At 43.9% G+C, this 24,000-nt stretch overlaps 2 protein-coding genes across 4 annotated transcripts in view; one reads left to right on the top strand and one right to left on the bottom strand.

Annotated features, from left to right (window-relative positions):
* Positions 1 to 5,110, top strand: part of LOC143292008 (MAM and LDL-receptor class A domain-containing protein 1-like) — a 75,838-nt gene extending 70,728 nt beyond the window's left edge. For both annotated transcript variants that reach the window (XM_076602164.1, XM_076602165.1), the window contains 2 exons: positions 209 to 471; positions 4,600 to 5,110. In XM_076602164.1, coding sequence (XP_076458279.1) covers positions 209 to 471; positions 4,600 to 4,692 — 356 coding nt within the window. In that variant the 3' untranslated portion in view covers positions 4,693 to 5,110. The remainder of the gene's footprint in view (positions 1 to 208; positions 472 to 4,599) is intronic.
* Positions 5,111 to 11,225: 6,115 nt separating this feature from the next.
* Positions 11,226 to 24,000, bottom strand: part of LOC143292805 (annexin-B12-like) — an 18,166-nt gene continuing 5,391 nt past the window's right edge. For both annotated transcript variants that reach the window (XM_076603394.1, XM_076603395.1), the window contains 9 exons: positions 23,906 to 24,000; positions 23,210 to 23,304; positions 20,638 to 20,751; positions 19,824 to 19,914; positions 19,205 to 19,284; positions 18,032 to 18,244; positions 15,902 to 15,977; positions 15,347 to 15,459; positions 11,226 to 13,963 (listed from right to left, as the gene is read on the bottom strand). The exon at positions 23,906 to 24,000 is cut by the window's right edge and continues 47 nt beyond it. In XM_076603394.1, coding sequence (XP_076459509.1) covers positions 13,841 to 13,963; positions 15,347 to 15,459; positions 15,902 to 15,977; positions 18,032 to 18,244; positions 19,205 to 19,284; positions 19,824 to 19,914; positions 20,638 to 20,751; positions 23,210 to 23,304; positions 23,906 to 24,000 — 1,000 coding nt within the window. In that variant the 3' untranslated portion in view covers positions 11,226 to 13,840. The remainder of the gene's footprint in view (positions 13,964 to 15,346; positions 15,460 to 15,901; positions 15,978 to 18,031; positions 18,245 to 19,204; positions 19,285 to 19,823; positions 19,915 to 20,637; positions 20,752 to 23,209; positions 23,305 to 23,905) is intronic.

Genomic DNA, 24,000 nt, shown 5'->3' with positions numbered 1-24,000 from the left:
ACTTGTACGTAATCCCAAACACCTGTACGTAATCCCAAACACATGTACGTAATCCCAAACACCTGTACGTAATCCCAAACACCTAATCCCATACACCTGTACGTAATCCCAAACCCCTGTACCTAATCCCAAACCCCTGTACGTAATCCCAAACACCCGTACGTAATCACCAAACACCTGTACCTAATCCCAAACAATGCTGTTGCAGAGTACTACCTGTACGTAGAGTCGTCACGCACGTTCCCCAACGACACGGCCAGGCTGATGTCCGGGGAGATAACTGGCCACCCTCCCGGCTACTGCCTGCAGTTCTGGTACCACATGTACGGTTCCAACGTGGGCAGCCTGCGCGTGCTGACCCGGGGCGAGGGCAGCGGAGAGGAGGCGGAGCTGTGGCAGCACACCGGTGACGCTGGGAATGCCTGGCACAGGCAGACTCTCTTCATGAGGAGTGCCGGACACGGCTTCAGAGTTAGTAGTGAAGACGTGTAATGTAGTGTAGTGTTGTATAGTGTTGTGTAGTGTAGCGCGCGTGTGTGTGGGGGGGAGAGGGGGTTGGGGGGGGAGGGGGATTGCGAGCGGGGCTGGGGACAGGAAATGAAGAGGAGAGGGTATGTTTTCAGGGGTGTTGATGGACGAAGTGTTGGTTAACGTACTGCAGAGAGGTAGTGTAGGGATGGAGTGTAGGGGACGTAGTGTAGGGGGACGCAGTGTAGTTGGACGTAGTGTAGGGAGTGTAGGGAGAAGTAGTGTAGGGAGTGTAGGGGGACGTAGTGTAGGTGGACGGAGTGTAGGGGGACGTAGTGTAGGTGGACGGAGTGTAGGGGGACGGAGTCTAGTTGGACGTAGTGTAGGGAGTGTAGGGGGACGGAGTCTAGGGGGACGTAGTGTATGGAGTGTAGGGGGACGGAGACTAGGGGGACGTAGTGTAGGGAGTGCAGGGGGACGTAGTGTAGGGAGTGTAGGGGGACGGAGTCTAGGGGGACGTAGTGTAGGGAGTGTAGGGGGACGGAGTGTAGGGGGGCGTAGTGTAGGTGGACGTAGTGTAGGGGGACGTAGTGTAGGGGGACGTAGTGTAGGGAGTGTAGGGGGGACGTAGTGTATGGAGTGTAGGGGGACGGAGACTAGGGGGACGTAGTGTATGGAGTGTAGGGGGACGGAGACTAGGGGGACGTAGCGTAGGGAGTCTAGGGGGACGGAGTGAAGGGGGACGTAGTGTAGGGAGTCTAGGGGGACGGAGTGTAGGTGGACGTAGTGTAGGGAGTCTAGGGGGACGGAGTGTAGGGGGACGTAGTGTAGGGAGTCTAGGAGGACGGAGTGTAGGGAGTGTAGGGGGACGGAGTGTAGGGGGGAGTAGTGTAGGTGGACGTAGTGTAGGGGGACGTAGTGCAGGGGGACGTAGTGTAGGGGGACGTAGTGTAGGGAGTGTAGGGGGGACGTAGTGTATGGAGTGTAGGGGGACGTAGTGTAGGGAGTGTAGGTGGACCTAGTGTAGGGGGACGTAGTGTAGGGGGACGTAGTGTAGGGAGTGTAGGGGGACGGAGTGTAGGGAGTGTAGGGGGACGTAGTGTAGGGGGACGTAGTGTAGGTAGTGTAGGGGGACGGGACGTAGTGTAGGGAGTGTAGGGGGACGGAGTGTAGGGGGGCGTAGTGTAGGGGGACGTAGTGTAGGGGGACGGAGTGTAGGGAGTGCAGGGGGACGTAGTGTAGGGGGACGTAGTGTAGGAAGACGGAGTGTAGGGGGACGTAGTGTAGGGGGACGTAGTGTAGGGAGACGGAGTGTAAGGGGACGTAGTGTAGGGGGACGTAGTGTAGGGGGACGTAGTGTAGGCGGACATAGTGTAGGGAGTGTAGGGGGACGTAGTGTAGGAAGACGGAGTGTAGGGAGTGTAGGTGGATGTAGTGTAGGGGAACGGAGTGTAAGGGGACGTAGTGTAGAGAGATGGAGTGTAGGGAGAAGTAGTGTAGGGGGACGTAGTGTAGGGGGACATAGTGTAGGGAGTGTAGGGGGACGTAGTGTAGGGGGACGGAGTGTAGGGAGTGTAGGGGGACGTAGTGTAGGGAGACGGAGTGTAGGGAGAAGTAGTGTAGGGGGACGTAGTGTAGGGGGACATAGTGTAGGGAGTGTAGGGGGACGTAGTGTAGGGGGACGGAGTGTAGGGAGTGTAGGGGGACGTAGTGCAGGGAGACGGAGTGTAGGGGGACGTAGTGTAGGGGGACGTAGTGTAGGGACGTAGTGTAAGGGGACGTAGTGTAGGGAGACGGAGTGTAGACGGATGTAGTGTAGGGGGACGGAGTGTAGGGGGACGGAGTGTAGGGAGTGTAGGGAGAAGTAGTGTAGGGGGACGTAGTGTAGGGGGACGGAGTGTAGGGGGACTTAGTGTAGGGAGACGGAGTGTAGGGGGACGGAGTGTAGGGAGTGCAGGGGGATGGAGTGTAGGGGGACATAGTGTAGGGGGACATAGTGTAGGGGGACATAGTGTAGGGAGACGGAGTGTAGGGGGACGGAGTGTAGGGAGTGTAGGTGGACGTAGTGTAGGGGGACGTAGTGTAGGGAGACGTAGTGTAGGGAGACGGAGTGTAGGGGGACGGAGTGTAGGGGGACATAGTGTAGGGGGACGTAGTGTATGGGGACGCTGTGTAGGGGGACGGAGTGTAGGGAGTGTAGGTGGACGTAGTGTAGGGGGACATAGTGTAGGGAGACGGAGTGTAGGGGGGACGGAGTGTAGGTGGACGTAGTGTAGGGGGACATAGTGTAGGGAGACGGAGTGTAGGGGGACGTAGTGTAGGGGGAAGGAGTGCACGGGGACGTAGTGTAGGGGGACGCTGTGTAGGGGGACGTAGTGTAGTGAGTGTAAGGGGATATAGCGTAAGGGGACGTAGTGTAGGGGGACGGAGTGTAGGGGGACGGAGTGTAGGGGGACGGAGTGTAGGGAGTGTAGGTAGACGTAGTGTAGGGGGACGTAGTGTAGGGAGACGTAGTGTAGGGAGTGTAGGGGGACATAGTGTAGGGAGACGGAGTGTAGGGAGACGGAGTGTAGGGGGACATAGTGTAGGGGACGGAGTGTAGGGGGACGTAGTGTAGGGGGACGGAGTGTAGGGAGTGTAGGTGGACGTAGTGTAGGGGGACGTAGTGTAGGGAGACGTAGTGTAGGGAGTGTAGGGGGACGGAGTGTAGGGGGACGTAGTGTAGGGAGTGTAGAGGGACGTAGTGTAGGGGGACGTAGTGTAGGGAGTGTAGGGGGACGTAGTGTAGGGGGACGTAGTGTAGGGAGACGCAGTGTAGGGGGACGGAGTGTAGGGAGTGTAGGTGGACGTAGTGTAGGGGGACGGAGTGTAGGGGGACGTAGTGTAGGGAGTGTAGGGGGACGTAGTGTAGGGGGACGGAGTGTAGAGGGACGTAGTGTAAGGGGATGTAGTGTAGAGGGTGTAGGGGGACGTAGTGTAGGGAGTGTAGAGGGACGTAGTGTAGGGGGACGCAGTGTAGGGGGATGTAGTGTAGAGAGTGTAGGGGGACGTAGTGTAGGGGGACGTAGTGTAGGGAGTGTAGGGGGACGTCGTGTAGGGGGACGTAGTGTAGGGGTGTAGTGTAGGGGGACGTAGTGTAGGGAGTGTAGGGGGATATAGCGTAATGGGACGTAGTGTAGGGGGAAGGAGTGCACGGGGACGTAGTGTAGGGGGACGCTGTGTAGGGGGACGTAGTGTAGTGAGTGTAAGGGGATATAGCGTAAGGGGACGTAGTGTAGGGGGACGCTGTGTAGGGGGACGTAGTGTAGTGAGTGTAAGGGGATATAGCGTAAGGGGACGTAGTGTAGGGGGACGGAGTGTAGAGGGACGTAGTGTAGGGGGATGTAGTGTAGAGAGTGTAGGGGGACGTAGTGTAGGGAGTGTAGGGGGACGTAGTGTAGGGGGACGTAGTGTAGGGGTGTAGTGTAGGGGGACGAAGTGTAGGGGGATGTAGTGTAGGGGGACGTAGTGTAGGGAGTGTAGGGGGATATAGCGTAATGGGATGTAGTGTAGGGGGACGTAGTGTAGGGGGAAGGAGTGTACGGGGACGTAGTGTATGGGGACGCTGTGTAGGGGGACGTAGTGTAGTGAGTGTAAGGGGATATAGCGTAAGGGGACGTAGTGTAGGGGGACGTAGTGTAGGGGGAAGGAGTGTACGGGGAAGGAGTGTACGGGAACGTAGTGTAGGGAGACGTAGTGTAGGGGGAAGGAGTGTAGGGGGACGTAGTGTAGGGGGAAGGAGTGTACGGGGACGTAGTGTAGGGGGACGTAGTGTAGGGGGAAGGAGTGTACGGGGACGTAGTGTAGGGGGACGTAGTGTAGGGGGACGGAGTGTAGGGGAAGGAGTGTACGGGGACGTAGTGTAGGGGGACGTAGTGTAGTGAGTGTAAGGGGATATAGCGTAAAGGGACGTAGTGTACGGGGACGCTGTGTAGGGGGACGGAGTGTTGGTGGGAGCGGAAAGGCTTTTTGTGTGTTTGTGTAGTTGCTCATGTTCTGGCTTGTGTTTCATCAAAATAAAAGCCCCTCTTGGTGATAACAGAATTTGACAACATGGAATGCTAAGTAATAATGTGTGTGGTTTGTTCACAGCTCATCATTGAAGCCGTCATGGCCGGAGGCAGTGAGGGAGACATTGCCATCGACGACATCTCCATCCATGCTGGCCAGTGTGAGAGTCCGTAACAGGCGTCCGCAGTCTCTGGACACTCCAGTGGCAGGCAATCTTCAGGTCTCTTTGACAGGACCTGCGGCAAGCTGTCGGCATTCAGCAGACTGTGTGCCTGTCAGAAGTCTGAGACAGGCGTTTTGTTGTTTTTGTGGGTGACAGGGGGTGCTGGCTTCATGACACTCCTGCTGACACTGTGTGTGTTTGTCTCTCGAGTGAGTGAATTGGGTCAGGGCATTACGGCCACATGAGCTACCCTGACATTGCAGGATAAGAGAAGGGATGGTGGTACATGCCTTCAATTTCTGCAGTAAGAACTGAAAAGACGATTAAGATTTTTTTTTTTTTCTCTCATATTGTGATGAGTGCCTGCAGCACTGAAATAACTTGTCTGTACGCCGACGCTTGTCGATGTTTGCTCTGCACAGAAACTCACACTTCACCATTGAATCATACATGGTTACAGACTGGTTTTTGCACTGCCGAAGATTTCTGTGTGCCAGTACATTGTGGTGGCAAAGTTGTCGAAAGCGTGTGAACAGTTAACTGCATATTATCCACACTATTCATTCCGCTCTTTGCCACTTCAGAGAGATGCGAACTGCAGGTGGAGAACTGGCATTGATATTTGGCTGCCTACGGTTGGTACAGTTGGAGAATCGTGATCAGTGATGATGACACTGACAGCGGACCTCCATGAGACTGATCTTTGCCCACGAGTTGGGTTTGTGCTCTTTTTTTTTCTTTCTTTTTTTCTTTTTTCTTTTTTTCTTTTTTTTCTTTTTTTTTTGTTTGTTTGTTTTGTTTGTTGTTTTTTTGTTTGTTTATTTTTCCTGATTTTCATCATTATATTTTGCTACACTGCCATAGCAATTTTTTTGTTGTTGTTATTGTTTTTTGTTTTTTTTAACAAATGATAGAGAAGGCGTTGAGAGGCGTGATCAGACTTAGGATGTATCCATGGATCTCCCGTGGAACTAAAAGAATCACAATGAAGTATCTTTAATTTCGATTTTTTAAAGAAAGAAAGAAAAAAACTGAGGTTAAATACCAGATAACATCATGCATGTACAATGCAAACATATTCGATTATGCTTACAGCAAATGATATCGTATTACACTCTTTGGCTTTGGTGTAGTTTTATACTTCTTTTCTTTGTATCTAGTTATTCAATCATTTACTAACTAAACCGTTTATCTAGTAGGTATACTTGTGTTTATTTTCAGACATCTGCCATGGATATAATTCACTTCCAGCTTCCTTTATTCTGACATGCTGCATCCGAAGATCAAGAGGAATTATTCTGCACACAATGTACACATAATTGCTGAGTACATAAATATTCTGTGCACAAGAGCAAAGCACTGTGTATATTCTGTTCATCTATCCCTATCAGCTAAAAACAGGAATCATTATGTTAGATTTAGTGCATGATCGAATGTGCATACAAGCGTGTGTGCATGTGCAGGTACCTACGTATGTTTTTGTGTGTATTGTGGTGTGCGTGTGTGTTTGTAGACACATGTGTCCAGCGTGAACGTGGGCGTGGAGTCACAAACACATTGTTCATAAAAACAGAGAATGCAATGAGAATCTTGTTCAGAAGGAAGAAAGAACGGGTAAAAACTGAAATAGTCATGACACTTTCTCTCTCTTTCTCTCTCTCTTTCTCTCTCTCTCTCTCTCTCTCTCTCTCTCTCTCTCTCTCTCTCTCTCTCTCTCTCTCTCTCTCTCTCTCAGACACACACACCACACACACACAGCACACACACTCTCTCTCTCTCTCTCTCTCTGTCTCTCTCTCCCTTTCTTTCTCTAACACCTCCCCCACTTCTCTCTAGCTTTTATACCAGAAGTCCATTGCATGACCTGTGTGCAAAAATATACATGCATGCGTGCAAGTATGTGGGTCCAAAAATGCCTGGGGTTAATCTTCCAGCTTCTGTTTTGTTCTTTGCGCTTATATATATATATATATATATATATATATATATATATATATATATATATATATATATATATATATATATAAAAGAAGAAAAAACAGCTTCATTCGCAACATCACAAACAATCGATAATCAGTTTGAGCAAACGTTATCCACCTGTCTTAATATTAGATCACAAGTGTTAAAAAATAAATAAATAAATAAATAAATAAATCAGCCATCAACAGGTACACATACCCACTGATATTTATTGCCTATGTTGTCTTCTTCTATGTTACTTTGTTGCTGAACATATTCATGACAGTGATTCACATTATTTTTGGTGTTCAACAAAAAAATTAATTAATTAATTTAAAAAATCAGCCATCATCAGGTAAACATTCCCACTGATATTTATTGCCTATGTTGTGTTCCTCGTTGTTGCTTTGTTGCTGAACATATTCATGACAGTGATTAACATTATTTTTGTATTATATTTATATATTATATTTTTATATTATGTTTCTCGTTGCTGTTTTTATTGCATTCTTCCTATGTAAGTCTGCATTATGGTACACATGTGCACACATGTGCATCTCTCTCTCTCTCTCTCTCTCTCTCTCTCTCTCTGTCTCCCTCTCTCTCTCGCTCGCTCGCTCTCGTTCTTATTTGTATTAACTATTTTGTTTCTTTTCTGAAGACATATCTCTGCTTTCATTAACGCATAAGTGGAACTTTACTGTGAAATGGTGTTCTTGCAATGGTTAATAAACACTCAACAACCATGACTGTGTTTCTTTCAGTGTACTGTGACACTGTTGAAATTAAAAAAACAAACAACAAACACACACACACACAACACTTTACACGTTTTAAAACTGCTACCTCTTTGCACTTTTTTGCATGTTTGAGTCAGCGCTATCCTAAGTTTCTCTTGTTTGGTTGTTGTTTTTTTGTGTGTGGTTTTTTTTGTTTTTGTTTTTTGTTTGTTTGTTTGTTGTGTTTTTTGTGTGTTTTTTGTTGTTGTTGTTGTTGTTTTTTGTGTGTTTGTTGTTGTTGTTGTTGTTTTTTTACTTTGTTGTATGTTTGAATCCTCAGTATTGTCCTTAGTATTTTTACACTGCCCAGACCACTGTCAACACGCCGTGCCTGATGGTCCGGCGATATGGAGACATATGTAGGGATTAAGATGTGGCACGTGGACACATACACGAGCAAGCGCGCACACACATAGAGACACGCGCGTCACACATTTGTGTGTGTGTGTGTGTGTGTGTGTGTTCGTTCTTTAGTTTACCGTCTTTTCACTATCAGTGATATTAGACGTTAAAAAAAAAGGGGGTGGGGGGGGGGGTTGGGGGCCGGGAAGAGGAAAACAGAAAAAAGGTCAACTAGAAAACTACCGTAAAATGTATAACTAACATGCAATTACATTTAACAGTAACAATTCAATAATAATAATAATAATCAGAAACCATTAACACAATTCTGAAGTGCATTAAAGGAATGTAGAAATAGGGCTATGAACTAATGCCTGTGAAAGTTCGACCATAAGAACCTCGTCAGAAATAACTTTACAAAAATCATCTGCAGAATTATTATTCTCTTTGAAATACTTGGGCAAGAAGGTACGTAACTGTGTATGTGTGTGTGTGTGTGTGTGTGTGTGTGTGTGTGTGTGTGTGTGTGTGTGTGTGTGTGTGTGTGTGTGTGTGTGTGTGTGTTTCTCTGTTGGACAATCAAGGGAGACTAATGTTTTGGAACTGATAGAACAATGTGGCGCGTGTTGAGTGGTGTGTGTCATTGTTGAGGTCGGAGGGCGGGTGGGTGGATCGGGGGCAGGGGTTGTTGGTGTGGTATATTGTGTTGTGATGTGATGTGTTGTATGGAGCATGTGAAGTATGTGCTGTACTGTGTGGTGGTGTGTGTGTGTGTGGTGTGGTGTGGTGGTGTGTTGTGTGCTGTGTGGTGTGGTGGTGTTGTGTTGTGTGCTGTGTGGTGTAGTGTGGTGTTATGTTGTGTACTGTGTGGTGTAGTGTGGTGGTGTTGTGTTGTGTACTGTGTGGTGTGGGTGGTGGTGGTGTGTTGTGTACTGTGTGGTGTAGTGTGGTGGTGTTATGTTGTGTACTGTGTGGTGTGGTGTGGTGGTGTTGTGTTGTGTACTGTGTGGTGTGATGTGGTGGTGTTGTTGTGTACTGTGTGGTGTGATGTGGTGGTGTTGTTGTGTACTATGTGGTGTGGTGTGGTGTTGTTGTTGTGTACTGTGTGGTGTGATGTGGTGGTGTTGTGTTGTGTACTGTGTGGTGTGGTGGTGGTGTGTTGTGTACTGTGTGGTGTGGTGGTGTTGTGTTGTGTACTGTGTGGTGTGGTGTGGTGGTGTTGTGTACTGTGTGGTGTGGGTGGTGGTGTTGTGTACTGTGTGGTGTAGTGTGGTGGTGTTGTGTTGTGTGCTGTGTGGTGGTGTTGTGTTGTGTACTGTGTGGTGTGGTGTGGTGGTGGTGTGTTGTGTACTGTGTGGTGTGGTGGTGTTGTGTTGTGTACTGTGTGGTGTAGTGTGGTGGTGTTGTGTTGTGTACTGTGTGGTGTGGTGGTGTTGTGTTGTGTGCTGTGTGGTGTGGTGTGGTGGTGTTGTGTTGTGTACTGTGTGGTGTGGTGGTGTTGTGTTGTGTACTGTGTGGTGTGGTGTGGTGGTGTTGTGTTGTGTACTGTGTGGTGTGGTGGGGTTGTGTTGTGTTCTGTGTGGTGTAGTGTGGTGGGTGTTGTGTTGTGTACTGTGTGGTGTAGTGGTGTGTGTTGTGTACTGTGTGGTGTAGTGTGGTGGTGTTGTGTTGTGTGCTGTGTGGTGTGGTGGTGTTGTGTTGTGTGCTGTGTGGTGTGGTGGTGTTGTGCTGTGTGGTGTGGTGGTGTTGTGTTGTGTACTGTGTGGTGTGGGTGGTGGTGGTGTGTTGTGTACTGTGTGGTGTGGTGGTGTTGTGTTGTGTACTGTGTGGTGTGATGTGGTGGTGTTGTGTTGTGTACTGTGATGTGGTGGTGTTGTGTGGTGTGATGTGGTGGTGTTGTGTTGTGTACTATGTGGTGTGGTGGTGTTGTGTTGTGTACTGTGTGGTGTGGGTGGTGGTGGTGTGTTGTGTACTGTGTGGTGTGGGTGGTGGTGGTGTGTTGTGTACTGTGTGGTGTGGGTGGTGGTGGTGTGTTGTGTACTGTGTGGTGTGGGTGGTGGTGGTGTGTTGTGTACTGTGTGGTGTGGTGTGTCATACTGAGGTGTGGTGAGTGGTAGGGGGTGTGGTGTGGTGTGGTGGCAGTGTGGTGTGGTGTAGTGTGTGGTGTGATGTAGTGTGGTGTTCTATTGTGTGGTGCGGTGTGTTGTGTGGTGTCTTGTATTGTGTGGTGTGTGTGTGTAGTGTGCCGTGTGGTGCAGTGTGGTTTGTTGAGTGTTGTGTTGTTGTGTGGTGTGTTGTATGGTGTGGTGTACCATGTGATGTATGTGATGTTTTGTGTGATGTGGTATGTGGTATGGTGTGGTTTATCATGGAGTTTTGTGTCGTTGTGGGTGTGTGTGGTGGGGGGAGGGGGTTGTGAGAAGAGTTGTTGGTGTGGGGGTGTGGTGTTTTGTGTTGTATGGAGCATATGTGGTGTGTTGTGTGGGGTGCTATATTGTGGATGTTGAGTAGTGTGTAGTGGTGTGGTGAGGTGTGTTGTGTAGTGTGGAGTGTGGTGTGGTGTGTTGTATAGTTTTGTGATGTGCATTGCGTTGTGAGGTGTGATGTGCTGTGTGATGTGATGTGTTGTGTTGTATGGTATGTGTGTTGTGTGGCTGTGGAGTGGAGTATGTTGTGAGGTGTGATGTGCTGTGTGATGTGATGTGTTGTGTTGTATGGTATGTGTGTTGTGTGGCTGTGGAGTGGAGTATGTTGTGTGGTGTGCTGCAGTGTGAACTGTGGCGTATTGTGTGGTGTGGTGTTGAATGTTTTTGTGGCGTAGATTTTCATGGTACGGATTGTGGTGCTGTGTGCCGTGTGGCGTGGTGTGGTGTGGTGTGGTGTGGTGTGACGTGTGGTGTTTGGTTGTGTTCTGTGTAGTGTGTTGTTTCGTGTGTTATTTAGTGTGCCGTGTGTTGTGGTGTAGTGTGTGATGTGTGGTGTAGTTTTTTTGTGGAGTGTGGTATTCTATACGGGGTGTATTGTGTGCTTTATATAGTGATGTGGTGTGTTTAGATCGGGGGCAGGGGGGTGAGGGCCTGGGGGCGGTGTCTGGCTGTGCAATATGCTTTTATGTGACGGTTGGTTGCGGACGTGTACGTATTTGTGTGCCATAGTTCACTGAATGACGCCTTAATGGACAGTCTATAATTGTGTGCATACATGTGAGTGTCAAAATGTATTGTATGGTGTGTGGTGGTGGTGATGGTGGTGTGTGTGTGTTGAGAATGGTAGCCCAGTGGAGAGAGAGCGAGCGAGTATATGTATGTGTGTATGTGTGTACAAATGCGTAGATGATTTGTGGGATGTACATAATTCTGTGTATATGACATATGTATCCATGTGTGTGTGTGTGTGTGTTTGATATCATCAAAACTTGTCCAAAAATCCCATATACACCACCATCAGACTGCACATCAACCACAGAATCATTGAAACTTTTATTTACTGTATAAATATTTTGTTAATATATAAACTTTGTAATAGATGCACCTGAATACCAGCTATATAAAGGTATAAAAAGCAAGCAAAAGTTCTAAAGCATGAAAGATGGCAAAAGAACTGTCAGACAATGTAAAAAAATTAAAGTAAATCAATGCACTTTTATGGCAAAATATCACAACAGTACAAGATTATCAACAACATAAAATGAACCAAAATTTTAACACAAATTAATTCTTTGCAATACCATAGATCAAACACCATTCCATGAAAGATTTATCAAAAAAAGTTCCAAATTAAATATTATCAACATGATCAATTTGGGTGGCAAAACTCAACAGTTGTATAAACAATGTATACTTTGTACAATGTAAAAAAAAAACAAAAAAAAAACATAATGCAATCAAGTCTCAACTGGCGTGTGACAACAACTGCATAAGCCACACATATTGTGCAAAATCTAGAAAATATTGATCTCATGTACATACTTTCCCTGTGGGGGAAAAATGTTCTATCTTGATTTCATTATTTGACATGACAAGTAGTTACTGAGACATTATATCTTAAATCAAGAAGTGTAGTGAAATATGGAAAGTTAATGATCACCATCATTACAAACATTCAACACTAAGTTTGTTTATTCATTTATAGTCTGTTCATCTAAGATAATGATATTAGACTGAAGTTCACCACTTTTTTCAGTGTAACTTCCATAATAAAAAGAAGTAAAAATAAATAAATGAAATAACATAAACTCGAAACAGTGAGATCTGTTCAACATGTTTCTGTGTGAAGCTGTCCATCCAGTGAGACAAAGCAGATCAAAAGCTTCCATTTCCCATGATTCCACCTCGCACAACTGGCCCCGACATATATAAAGGTGTCCACTTTTACACAGACAGACGGAGTTTCAACGGAAAAAGTTGACATATATACAAACATTTTGTACACACTTCAAAATGCTGACAGTATAAAATTGTAGAAATCACAGTCAGAGATCTTTTCATGCAGTTATTATCTATCATAAAAACAAACACAAAATGAGATTTCTCCTTTTCTAATTTAACACTTTCTATACATCTTTCACTGGATTTAAGTCAAAAGTTAAAACTGTAGCAAGTAAAACAACACACAGAAACTGACATTGAACTTTGTGCAATTTGCGAGATAATGTACCCAAAACATAAGATATTCTCACTGCACTTGAATGGCAACAACCAAAGCCTTGAAGCGGTTTTGATGAAGGTGGCTTTCTGTATTGAATAAGATCAGATCTTAAAGTTCACTTTTGATTGACAAAGAAGAAGAAAATGTAGGGGTAAAGTTTCAGTTTGTCATGGAATGACCAGTTTCAATCACACAAAAGACTGGTACAAAAAACACTGGAACACTCAATGCTTCAGATCTTTGTTTCAGAAAGACACTTACTGTTCTTCAGAAAAGAAAAGGACTAGATCAAACAGTTGGTAATGTGCCAGATTTATACTTCAACAGATATTTAGTTTCTTTCATATAACCCCAACAAATGACAAGAAGCAGTAACACCATGATCTGGAATTACATCAACAATAAAATGAAGAGACACGCAAACACACGCGGCAAAAGCTATAACAACAACAAAAACAAAGCATAACATCACTCAAACCTTTAGTTTTCTCTTTCATGCCTCTCAATCCTTAACAAATTATAATCAGCAGACACAATGTGGTTTATTCTTCTTTTTTGCTCCTATCTTTTGCAGAGATATGATGACTCATGCAAATTTATTGATGTGATTGAATATATATATAAGCATACAACGTAGATGACTTGCATATATGGCATCTGGAAGTATAACAGCAGAACGTAAAACAGTTTCATGCACCAGCAATACAAAAAGCTAAGAATACACAATTATAAAATGCAAAATATGGCGCCTGTGGATTTTAACAAAACTTTGATATCATTACTTTTTGATAAACACTGACAAAACCTGCTCTATATCAAATAAAGTTCAAAGAATTGTGCTCTACACTGCAACTTCAGTGGGCTACTCTGCACTGATACAAGAACACTGCAATTGTGGACTGCCCCTATATATAACAGCCTCTGTAACATGTCAAACATCCTGCAAGTGAATAAACTCAATAGCACCTAAAAAAAAAACATTTCTTTTTTCTTTTTTTTTAAAACTTGCTTTTATTCAGTTCACATGTACAGGTGGTAAGCAGTCACATTCACTTGTCTTTTTTAAAAAAAAACAAAACAAACAACAAAGGAACAAAAACAAATAAACAAAGATAATACTACAAAAAGAAGAAAAGGGGGAAGTGTAAGTACATATATATAATGGGGAGAATAAAAAAAAATAAGCATTGGGGTTAAGCATGTGTAATTAAATAAGCATTTCTTCATCACATCAGATCTAAACATTATCGAAGAACTACAACACCTTTACTGATGGACATCACTGTAGTCAAAGCGACTGGCTCAGGAGGGTAGGTGCAATTTGTGCATCAGTCCAGCCTCCAGTATTCAGGCACTACGACAGAGGAGGAAAGACTGACAGTGAATGAAGCCAGCCATGGTCATCGACCAGAACAAGTCAGAGCCATGGCGTCTAGTGTCCAATGATGCCCAGGAGCAGTCGTTTGTAGTCACCGCTGGTGTCAGATGCCACTGCCGACTCCAAGGTCTTCTTGTATTTGCTGAGGTATACATCCTTGATGTCCTGAAGGTCAATCTGGTTGCGCGAGCACACACACACACACACACACACACTTATATCAATTATGTACATACAGAAAGACAGGCTCAAACATGCAAAAAACACAAATTCAAGAGACAATTCAGCAATAAAAATGTGACCAAGGTTAGCATTACGGAATTCTACTATGTTGAACAATGTTAAATCATGTGTTGTAGATTCAAAAGAAAGACCAGAAACATCTTCTTAAGCTCATTACTCTTTAGTTTTCTTCTTCTGTGTCCATGGGCTGCAACTCCCATGTTCACTGCTATGTTGAAGACGGCTTTTATGTGCCTGACCATTTTTGCTCTGTCATGTAGGCAGTCACAAAAATCCATTTTCAGGCCATGCATGCTGGTTATGTTCTGGTTTCCATATACACTAAATACGGACTTGGATGACAGGGTCTTCACTCTTCTGGTAAAAAAAATAAAAAAATTGTTACATGCTCCAAATTTCAGAACATCCTTCTTTGAAAGCGTATCCAGACGGGCGCAATAGCCGAGTGGTTAAAGCATTGGACTGTCAATCTGAGGGTCCCTGGTTCGAATCACGGTGACGGCACCTGGTGGGTGAAGGGTGGAGATTTTTATGATCTCCCAGGTCAACATATGTGCAGACCTGCTAGTGCCTGAACCCCCTTCATGTGTATTTGCAAACAGAAGATCAAATACGCACGTTAAAGATGAATCCATGTCAGCGTTCGGTGGGTTATGGAAACAAGAACATACCCAGCATGCACACCCCCGAAAACGGAGTATGGCTGCCTACATGGCAGGGTAAAAACGGTCATACACCTAAAAGCCCACTCGTGTACATACGAGTGAACGTGGGAGTTGCAGCCCACGAACGCAGAAGAAGAAGAAGCGTATCCATTGCTTTGCCTTGCGGATGATGACAAATGTGAGTGTGCAAGACCCACAGAGCGAATACAAGAACTGTAAAAGTAAGGTCTGTTTTATCTGCTTATAAATAAACAATGAAAGTGTGCACAAACAATTATCAAGAACGGCATTTCTAAACTTTCTGGTCATTCTCACAATCAACATATTTCTTTTTTCAAAGGTAAAAAAAAAAATTCTTTTAAATGTGGAACCACTGCGAAACAGAGCAATTCATAATCATCAAGTTTATCCGCTCATGAGGATATGCTCTGGAGAGCAACAGAGCAATGCTCAAGGGCAAGTTATCTAAAATGCAGTGTGTGTGTGTGTGTGTGTGTGTGTGTCTGTGCATATACATGCATATATTTGTGCGTGCTGCACTACAAAAACAAGAATGTCAGACATACGTTCAGATCCACAACAATTATCATCAACGATCACCTTCTTCTAAGCACAGGAACACACACAGACACAAGTGCACACACTATCTGACCTCTGATCTGGATACGACGATTCTGATCAGACGGGAGTCGTTGGTCCCCATGCCTTTGACACAGTCATGGAGCTTGTCAGCAAAATATTCTGGACGGTTCTTTGCAGAACGCACTGATGAAAGCAGAAAGGCATAAATTCAAACACACACAATAATATTGTGGGGTGGAAAAGAGCAGCCTCCAAAACCACTGCGGCAGTTTAAGACAGTGTGCATTAATTCTTGCGTTTCTGTTTTTTTTAGCTGCTCTATTCCTCTTTTTCAGTGACTTGGGGACTGTTATAAATGAGAACATTTCAATAATCGCTTCATTTTCAGAACAATAGAGAAAAATCTTTCATTCACAGTTTACTTCTCCATCATATCAAATGCTTAAAAATACATTTTTGCACTTTTCCACACAAGCAGGAACATGTATGCATGCACACACTTTTGTGAAGACATTATGATGAAACATATATCACACTACAGCACACACTAAAAAATATGTCCTGAAGTGTACCCATGCTCGTATGCATATACACAAATAAAAGTGCACACATACAAATCCCTTACCAATGGCTCTCAAACCAGTCTCGAAGTCACCAGAAGTTTCACTGCTGATAGCAGACAACAGGTCTTTCCCTGCCAACTGCAGACAAAACATGCCACTCGTTTTACAACCATTCTATTTTTTTCTTTTCATTTAAACATACATAAAAAAAAATACGGTGAAAGGACCAGCGAGACAGAAGTAAGAAAGGAAGAGACGACAGAAAGAAAAGCGAAAAAAAACAAAAACGAAGAGAGCAATAGGACAGCGACGAAAGCAACAAAAAGGAAATTTTCTATCTAAAATTACGTTTAAATAACATACTTACCGTGACCCAACTAGTGCAGACTCCGGCAGGGGTCTGACATTCCTGTCCTGTGCAAACTACTATCCGCCTATGCGGAGAAAATGAGAGAACTACGGCCGATAACCTCCCGGAAGTAGGTAACGTCCCCTTTGTCCCCCTGGCTAGCGCCCTCTTTTTCCGGCAGCCATCTCGACACCTGTTCCTATGCACTTCATACGGCTAAGTTTTTCGCATTTTCTATCTGTCTATCGATTCTTTGGCGTTTCTGTTTTGTGTCCAATTATGTCTTCAAACAGGTCACACAATTATGTAGCTCGATTGGGAGATCGGGCTAAAATTAAGGCACGATCGCAATCGATTCGCGATCAGTCTGGGCCCTCTACCTCTGACTCTCTCAGCAACGCCAACCCCACGCCACCTCCACTTCCTCCGCTACCTCCGGTCGACTCCAGACCCCCACTACCCACTACGTTTTTTTGTTTTTTTTCCAGCATACAATTTCCAGAAGGTGTGGTTACTGAAAGAGACCTTGGCATCCCCACAGAGTGCAGCCAGACTGTATAACCTTTCCTCCCTGCCTCACTCCCTCAAGTGGAAGTAGACCCCACGAATCCACTGATGATGACAACAGCACCACGCACATACACACACACACACACACACCCTCTATCTTCACCACCACACACTCTGTCCACCACCATGCGTTCTCCCACATGCACACACATGCACACACACCCACACCAAGCAACGAAAATGGAGAGGGAATCAAAACCAGAGCCATCATTCCAAACCAGAGTTATTCAAACACACAATTCTACCATCATTCCAAACCAGAGTTGTTCAAACACACAATTCTACCATCACTCTAAACCAGAGTTGTTCAAACACACAATTCTACCATCACTCTAAACCAGAATTGTTCAAACACACAATTCTACCATCATTCCAAACCAGAGTTGTTCAAACACAATTCTACCATCACTCTAATTAACCAGAGTTATTCAAACACACAATTCTACCATCACTCCAAACCAGAGTTGTTCAAACACACAATTCTACCATTATTCCAAACCAGAGTTGTTCAAACACACAATTCTACCATCATTCTAAACCAGAGTTGTTCAAACACACAACTCTACAATCATTCCAAACCAGAGTTGTTCAAACACACAATTCTACCATCACTCTAATTAACCAGAGTTGTTCAAACACACAATTCTACCATCACTCCAAACAAGAGTTGTTCAAACACACAATTCTACCATCACTCCAAACAAGAGTTGTTCAAACACACAATTCTACCATCACTCCAAACAAGAGTTGTTCAAACACACAATTCTACCATCACTCCAAACAAGAGTTGTTCAAACACACAATTCTACCATCACTCCAAACCAGAGTTGTTCAAACACACAATTCTACCATTATTCCAAACCAGAGTTGTTCAAACACACAATTCTACCATCACTCCAAACCAGAGTTGTTCAAACACACAACTCTACAATCATTCCAAACCAGAGTTGTTCAAACACAATTCTACCATCACTCTAATTAACCAGAGTTGTTCAAACACACAATTCTACCATCATTCCAAACCAGAGTTGTTCAAACACACAATTCTATCATCACTCTAAACCAGAGTTGTTCAAACACACAATTCTACCATTACTCCAAACAAGAGTTGTTCAAAGACATAATTCTACCATCACTCTAAACCAGAGTTGTTCAAACACACAACCCTACAATCATTCCAAACCAGAGTTGTTCAAACACACAACTCTACAATCATTCCAAACCAGAGGTGTTCAAGCACACAACTGTACCATCACTCCCAACCATCACTGACTTTCTGATACTCCTCGAAGGTGGCCTGCAGCTGGTACATGTTTCTCAGGGCCAGCACCATGATGAACGCCGACTCGTCAGTCCCCAGTCGCTTCACGCCTGCCTGGTGCAGCTTGGCCGCATCCTCACGGGCCAGGTTCACGTCCACCACTGCAGCGGGACCCTGGGTTCGAATCTGCTGCAGCTGCTGGGGTGTCAGCTCTTGGCGGTTGCCCTGGAATGATGCAGTGTGTGTGTGTTACATGAAACGTAAGTGCAAAATTCCTGTAGAAAGAAATGCACTATGATAGCTACACAAGTATATATGCATGCATGGGCTATTCTGTTGGTATGTGCATAGCAAAGAAGCATGTATGGATTTGTCAGAATGCACTGACGCCTCCTTTAAAAACTGTAACAACAGAAATAGTAAAAACATATCCAAACAAAATGAATAATGATGAAAACTTGAGGAACTGAAGGCTGTTGGTCACTCCAAACAAGCTGTTGGGGTACAAGTTCTCTCTCTCTCTCTCTCTCTCTCTCTCTCTCTCTCTCTCTCACACACACACACACACACACACACTAATTAACAAAAAAAACCCAACTGAAATCAATTTCTAAAAATCAGGTGTTACTTATGGTGCTAAAATTATGCATTGTGCATATGTATGTGTATGTGAATATGTGTATGCATGTGTGTGTGTGTGTGTGTGTGTGTGTGTGTGCATATCTATATACATGTATTATGTCTGTGTGCATGTGTGCATAGGCATATGTGTGAGTGCATGTGCATGTGCATGTGCATATGTGCATGTGTGTGTGTACATGTGTGTATGCATGTGCATGTATGTATGTGGACTGGACATGTGCTAGGACACAAACTGCACAATTTCAACAGCAGCATGAACAAGCACCATAGCCTAAAAAAAACTGTCTGAGTGTGCATAATGTGCATCTATGGAATGGTAACTATTTTTTGTGGTCCATTTTTCATAACCAGTTGTGTTCTAATATACACATGCAAAATTGTATGGACTATTCCTCTAGCTGCTCTGCCCCATTCCACAAATACATGTCTCTCGCTGTTTCAATCTAAAAAGAGAATCAAGAACAGACCAACAATGATGTTAAAGTGCCAAGAACTAATAATAAAAAAACAAACATGTGAACAGATCTTAATAAAAATCTGTACCTGGGAACAAGAGACCAACAGCTTCTTGAAGTGTCCACTGGTGTCACTGATGATGTCCTGCTCAAGGTCACGCTTGAAGTCTGAAACATAAAGCAATAAAGCATTTTATAGAAACTCCACAAAATCATGTTCAAATAATCATTTGAACAAATACATGTAAGTGATCACGTATCAGATACTTCTTTTCCACTGTGAGTCATATGGGGTTCTACTTGAAGATCTGGCTCCACCCCAGTCACATAATTTCATGCTTGCCTGTCTTTGAAGTTCCCATTTAATACCAGACTGCCAGTGGTTATCCACACTAATAAAGACCATAGCACTGAAAAATCAGAAAAACAGAAACAGCAACTTCAGCTCCTTAAAGTAGGGCAATGCACACAACTGGAACTGCCAGAACTGCCTGATATTTCCCATCAGCTTGCAAGCAGGTAAAGAAGCAATAAAGAGTACTGAACCAAAAGCTCCCTCAGATAATACACAAATAAATATAACATGGATGTGGATGAGGGTAGTGGGTCTCTTGTGAATAAATCACACACTGCTTCTGAGTAAATGACTCACTGATTTCAATCACCAAAGCACTTCTTCACAAACGACAGAACTACGGATGTCTCACGTTTCTTGTAGCATGCGACAATGTCCTTGATCTGGTGGTTTGTCCTGGTGCACAGAATTTCTATCAGCACACCTTCCTTTGTTCCAGCACCCTGCACAAGATCATGTTCATATCTATACACTGTGCAATTCAGCCTTCACCATGCATTAGGAGTATTGATTCAGTGCGACAGAATTAGAGCCTTTATGTTTCCAAACCCATGATAAATATTCATTTCTAGTAATATAATTGTTGTTTCAAATTGGCATGAACAAATAATGCAAACAAACAAAGAAAAAAACATACATTGCTCTCTCATTCTTTTCAGTGTGTGTGTGGGGGGGTGTGGGTGTTCGTTCTTTAGTTTAACGTCTTTTTACTATAAGTGATATTAGACGAGGGTTGGGAAAAAAATAGAGGGTGGAAAAAGAAATTATAGTGTATGCATGCGAGTACGTGAATGTGTGTAAGTGTGTTTGTGTGTGTGTGTGTGTGTGTGTGTGTGTGTGTGTGTGTGTGTGTGTGAACATGCAAGTGTGCATGCACAGGACAGTCGCCTCTCCATAACGACCTTTCTCTCCAAAGAACTATTTTTCACAACAGTTTCAGGACACTGTCAACCTGATCTACTCTGGTTATCATTAACCCCCATTTAATATCACTAATCAAAAAAAAGTGCTCTCCTGATCCTAATGGTGACAGAACTCATTAGCGAACTGAACTGGGAACAGGAAATGAGGGGAAGACACTCCAGCAGACTCTCTTTCACACAGCACTCAGCACAGCACAGCACAGACAGCCATACAGATGATGTCCGACATCAGACAGTACAAACCTGCATGGCATTGTGCAGAGACCAGGCATCATAGTAGGATGGAGCTTTGAACAGAGCCATGATGGTTTCACGGAAATTCCCGCTCAGGTCCGATTCCAAGTCCTGAATGATGTCCTGTGGTAAACAACATCCAGTGAGTGCACTGTGTGAACAATGAATAATTTGTGTGTACATTAATTGCTCAACTCTGCATCGATGCATGCTTGTTCCATCTGCATGCATTTTATTGTCATAATTCAGGACTGTCTGATAAACAGGTCAAATCGTAACTTCTTTTTTTTGAAAGAAACATTCTCACTCAGCCACTCACACAAGCATAAACATATTTTGTATATCATCTCTAATCAGATTGACTGAATGGATGTGCAAACACACACACACACACACACACACACACACACACACACACACACACACACACACATCAGACACATGAGAAAATGGATAACTGTATGCACATCAGATTTACATTCAGTCATCCTACACTCTCTGTCTCTGTCTCTGTCTCTCTCTCTCTTCACCAGCACACACCTGAACATATCATCATGCATTCTCTTCCTACCAGCAGTTTCAATTCAGTTTCAATTTCTCAAGGAGGCGTCACTGCATTCGGACCAATCCATATAAGCTACACCACATTTGCTCCGCAGATGCCCGACCAGAAACATAACCCAGCACACTTAGTCAGGCCTCCTACCAGCACTCACTTCTTTCCCTACTAACATACACACCCACATGCAACAGGCTGTTCTTCAACAAGGCTGTTTGCATGCATAATGTGCTGACTTCTTTCCCTACTAACATACACACCCACATGCTACAGGCTGTTCTTCAACAAGGCTGTTTACATGCATAATGTGCTGACTTCTTTCCCTACTAACACACACACCCACATGCAACAGGCTGTTCTTCAACAAGGCTGTTTGCATGCATAATGTGCTGACTTCTTTCCCTACTAACATACACACCCACATGCAACAGGCTGTTCTTCAACAAGGCTGTTTGCATGCATAATGTGCTGACTTCTTTCCCTACTAACATACACACCCACATGCAACAGGCTGTTCTTCAACAAGGCTGTTTGCATGCATAATGTGCTGACTTCTTTCCCTACTAACATACACACCCACATGCAATAGGCTGTTCTTCAACAAGGCTGTTTGCATGCATAATGTGCTGACTTCTTTCCCTACTAACATACACACCCACATGCAATAGGCTGTTCTTCAACAAGGCTGTTTGCATGCATAATGTGCTGACTTCTTTCCCTACTAACATACACACCCACATGCAATAGGCTGTTCTTCAACAAGACTGTTTGCATGCATAATGTGCTGACTTCTTTCCCTACTAACATACACACCCACATGCAACAGGCTGTTCTTCAACAAGGCTGTTTGCATGCCTAATGTGCTGACTTCTTTCCCTACTAACATACGCACCCACATGCAACAGGCTGTTCTTCAACAAGGCTGTTTGCATGCCTAATGTGCTGACTTCTTTCCCTACTAACATACACACCCACATGCAATAGGCTGTTCTTCAACAAGGCTGTTTGCATGCATAATGTGCTGACTTCTTTCCCTACTAACATACACACCCACATGCAATAGGCTGTTCTTCAACAATGCTGTTTGCATGCATAATGTGCTGACTTCTTTCCCTACTAACATACACACCCACATGCAATAGGCTGTTCTTCAACAAGGCTGTTTGCATGCATAATGTGCTGACTTCTTTCCCTACTAACATACACACCCACATGCAATAGGCTGTTCTTCAACAAGGCTGTTTGCATGCATAATGTGCTGACTTCTTTCCCTACTAACATACACACCCACATGCAACAGGCTGTTCTTCAACAAGGCTGTTTGCATGCATAATGTGCTGACTTCTTTCCCTACTAACATACACACCCACATGCAACAGGCTGTTCTTCAACAAGGCTGTTTGCATGCATAATGTGATGATGGAAATGCTCCCCAAAAGATAACAGAAACTTTTAAAACTAATGACCGCAGACACAACCATATGTTATGTATACCTAGACCTAGAAACAACCTTTATAAATCCAGCTTCCTATACTCTGGTGGAAATTTATGGAATAACCTTCCACTCGTTTTAAAAGATACAACGAATAAAAATGTGTTTAAGAAAAATATGAAAAATCATCTTATTAACTGTCCAAAAGATGAACAATAATACAAATCTGTATCTGTTAGTTACCAAATTCATGATTTGTGAAATGTTTTGTATATGCCTTTGGTGTTGTAAGAGGGTGTGTGTATGCGAAACGGGATCTGTTGTTGATGTGTTGTAAACACTAATGTGCATTTCATTTTCACACGATTCATGTATGCACATAACTATATTTCTAGTACTTTTGTGTGTTTTGTTCAATGTATATCACCACTTTTTCTATTCTTCTTTTTTCTCTCTCTTTTTGCTTTTTTCATTTTTCATTTTTTCAGATGGCTGGATCTAAAAAAAGCAGTCGCTGCTTATTCAGTTACCATCTTGAAATAAAAATTCTGACTTTGACTTTTGACATGCACAGCACTGACGTAATTACCCTTCCAAACATGGTCTTGTAGAACTTGGCAATCTCCTGGCGCTGATAATTAGAACGCTGCCCAATGATGCCGACAATGGTTCGTTCATCAGTTCCTGAACATGTATCATTAACATAATATGTATCTTTGGAATGATTACAATTGTAATAGCAGAGGCAGCAACAACAAAAGCAGCTGCAGCAGCAATAGTAGCAGTAACAGTAGGAGGGGTAGTAGAAGCAGGAACAATGATTTAATAATTCAAGGAGAAAATGATTTAGTATTGTAGTAGTAGTGGTAGTAGTAATAGTAGTAGTAGTTGTTGTTTGTTGTACTTGTAGTAGTATGATTATAATGATACAACTACTATGATGATTATTATAATTGTTCTTGTTGTTATCATCATCATTATTATTATCATCATTATTAATATTATTATTATTATCATCATCATTGTTATCATTATTATTATTGTTGTTGCTGCTATTGTTATTTATTACCATCATTATCATTATTGTCACTGTCGTAGATGCTCCTCTTCAGAGCTTCTGCCGATGCTGCAACCTTTATCATAAGCTGTTAAGCATCACCATCACCATCACCACAACCAGACTGGATCACTGCTGAGTACACCATTGTCATAGTAATCTAGTAATCATTGCTATACTGAACTAAACAGCCACGCCCCCCACTCAGTACAGGAGCAGACCACCCACCTGCCCCCTTCATGGAGTGACGCAGGGCCTCGCAGTCCTTCTCCGCAGAGAAGTTGGGGGCGGGGCGCACCGTGGGGCGGAACAGCTCGGCACAC

Source organism: Babylonia areolata, chromosome 18, assembly GCF_041734735.1.
Source record: "Babylonia areolata isolate BAREFJ2019XMU chromosome 18, ASM4173473v1, whole genome shotgun sequence".
Taxonomy (NCBI): Eukaryota; Metazoa; Mollusca; class Gastropoda; order Neogastropoda; family Buccinidae; genus Babylonia; species Babylonia areolata.
The sequence above is the reverse complement of the archived record's forward strand: the minus strand, read 5'-3'. Positions and strand labels throughout refer to the sequence as shown.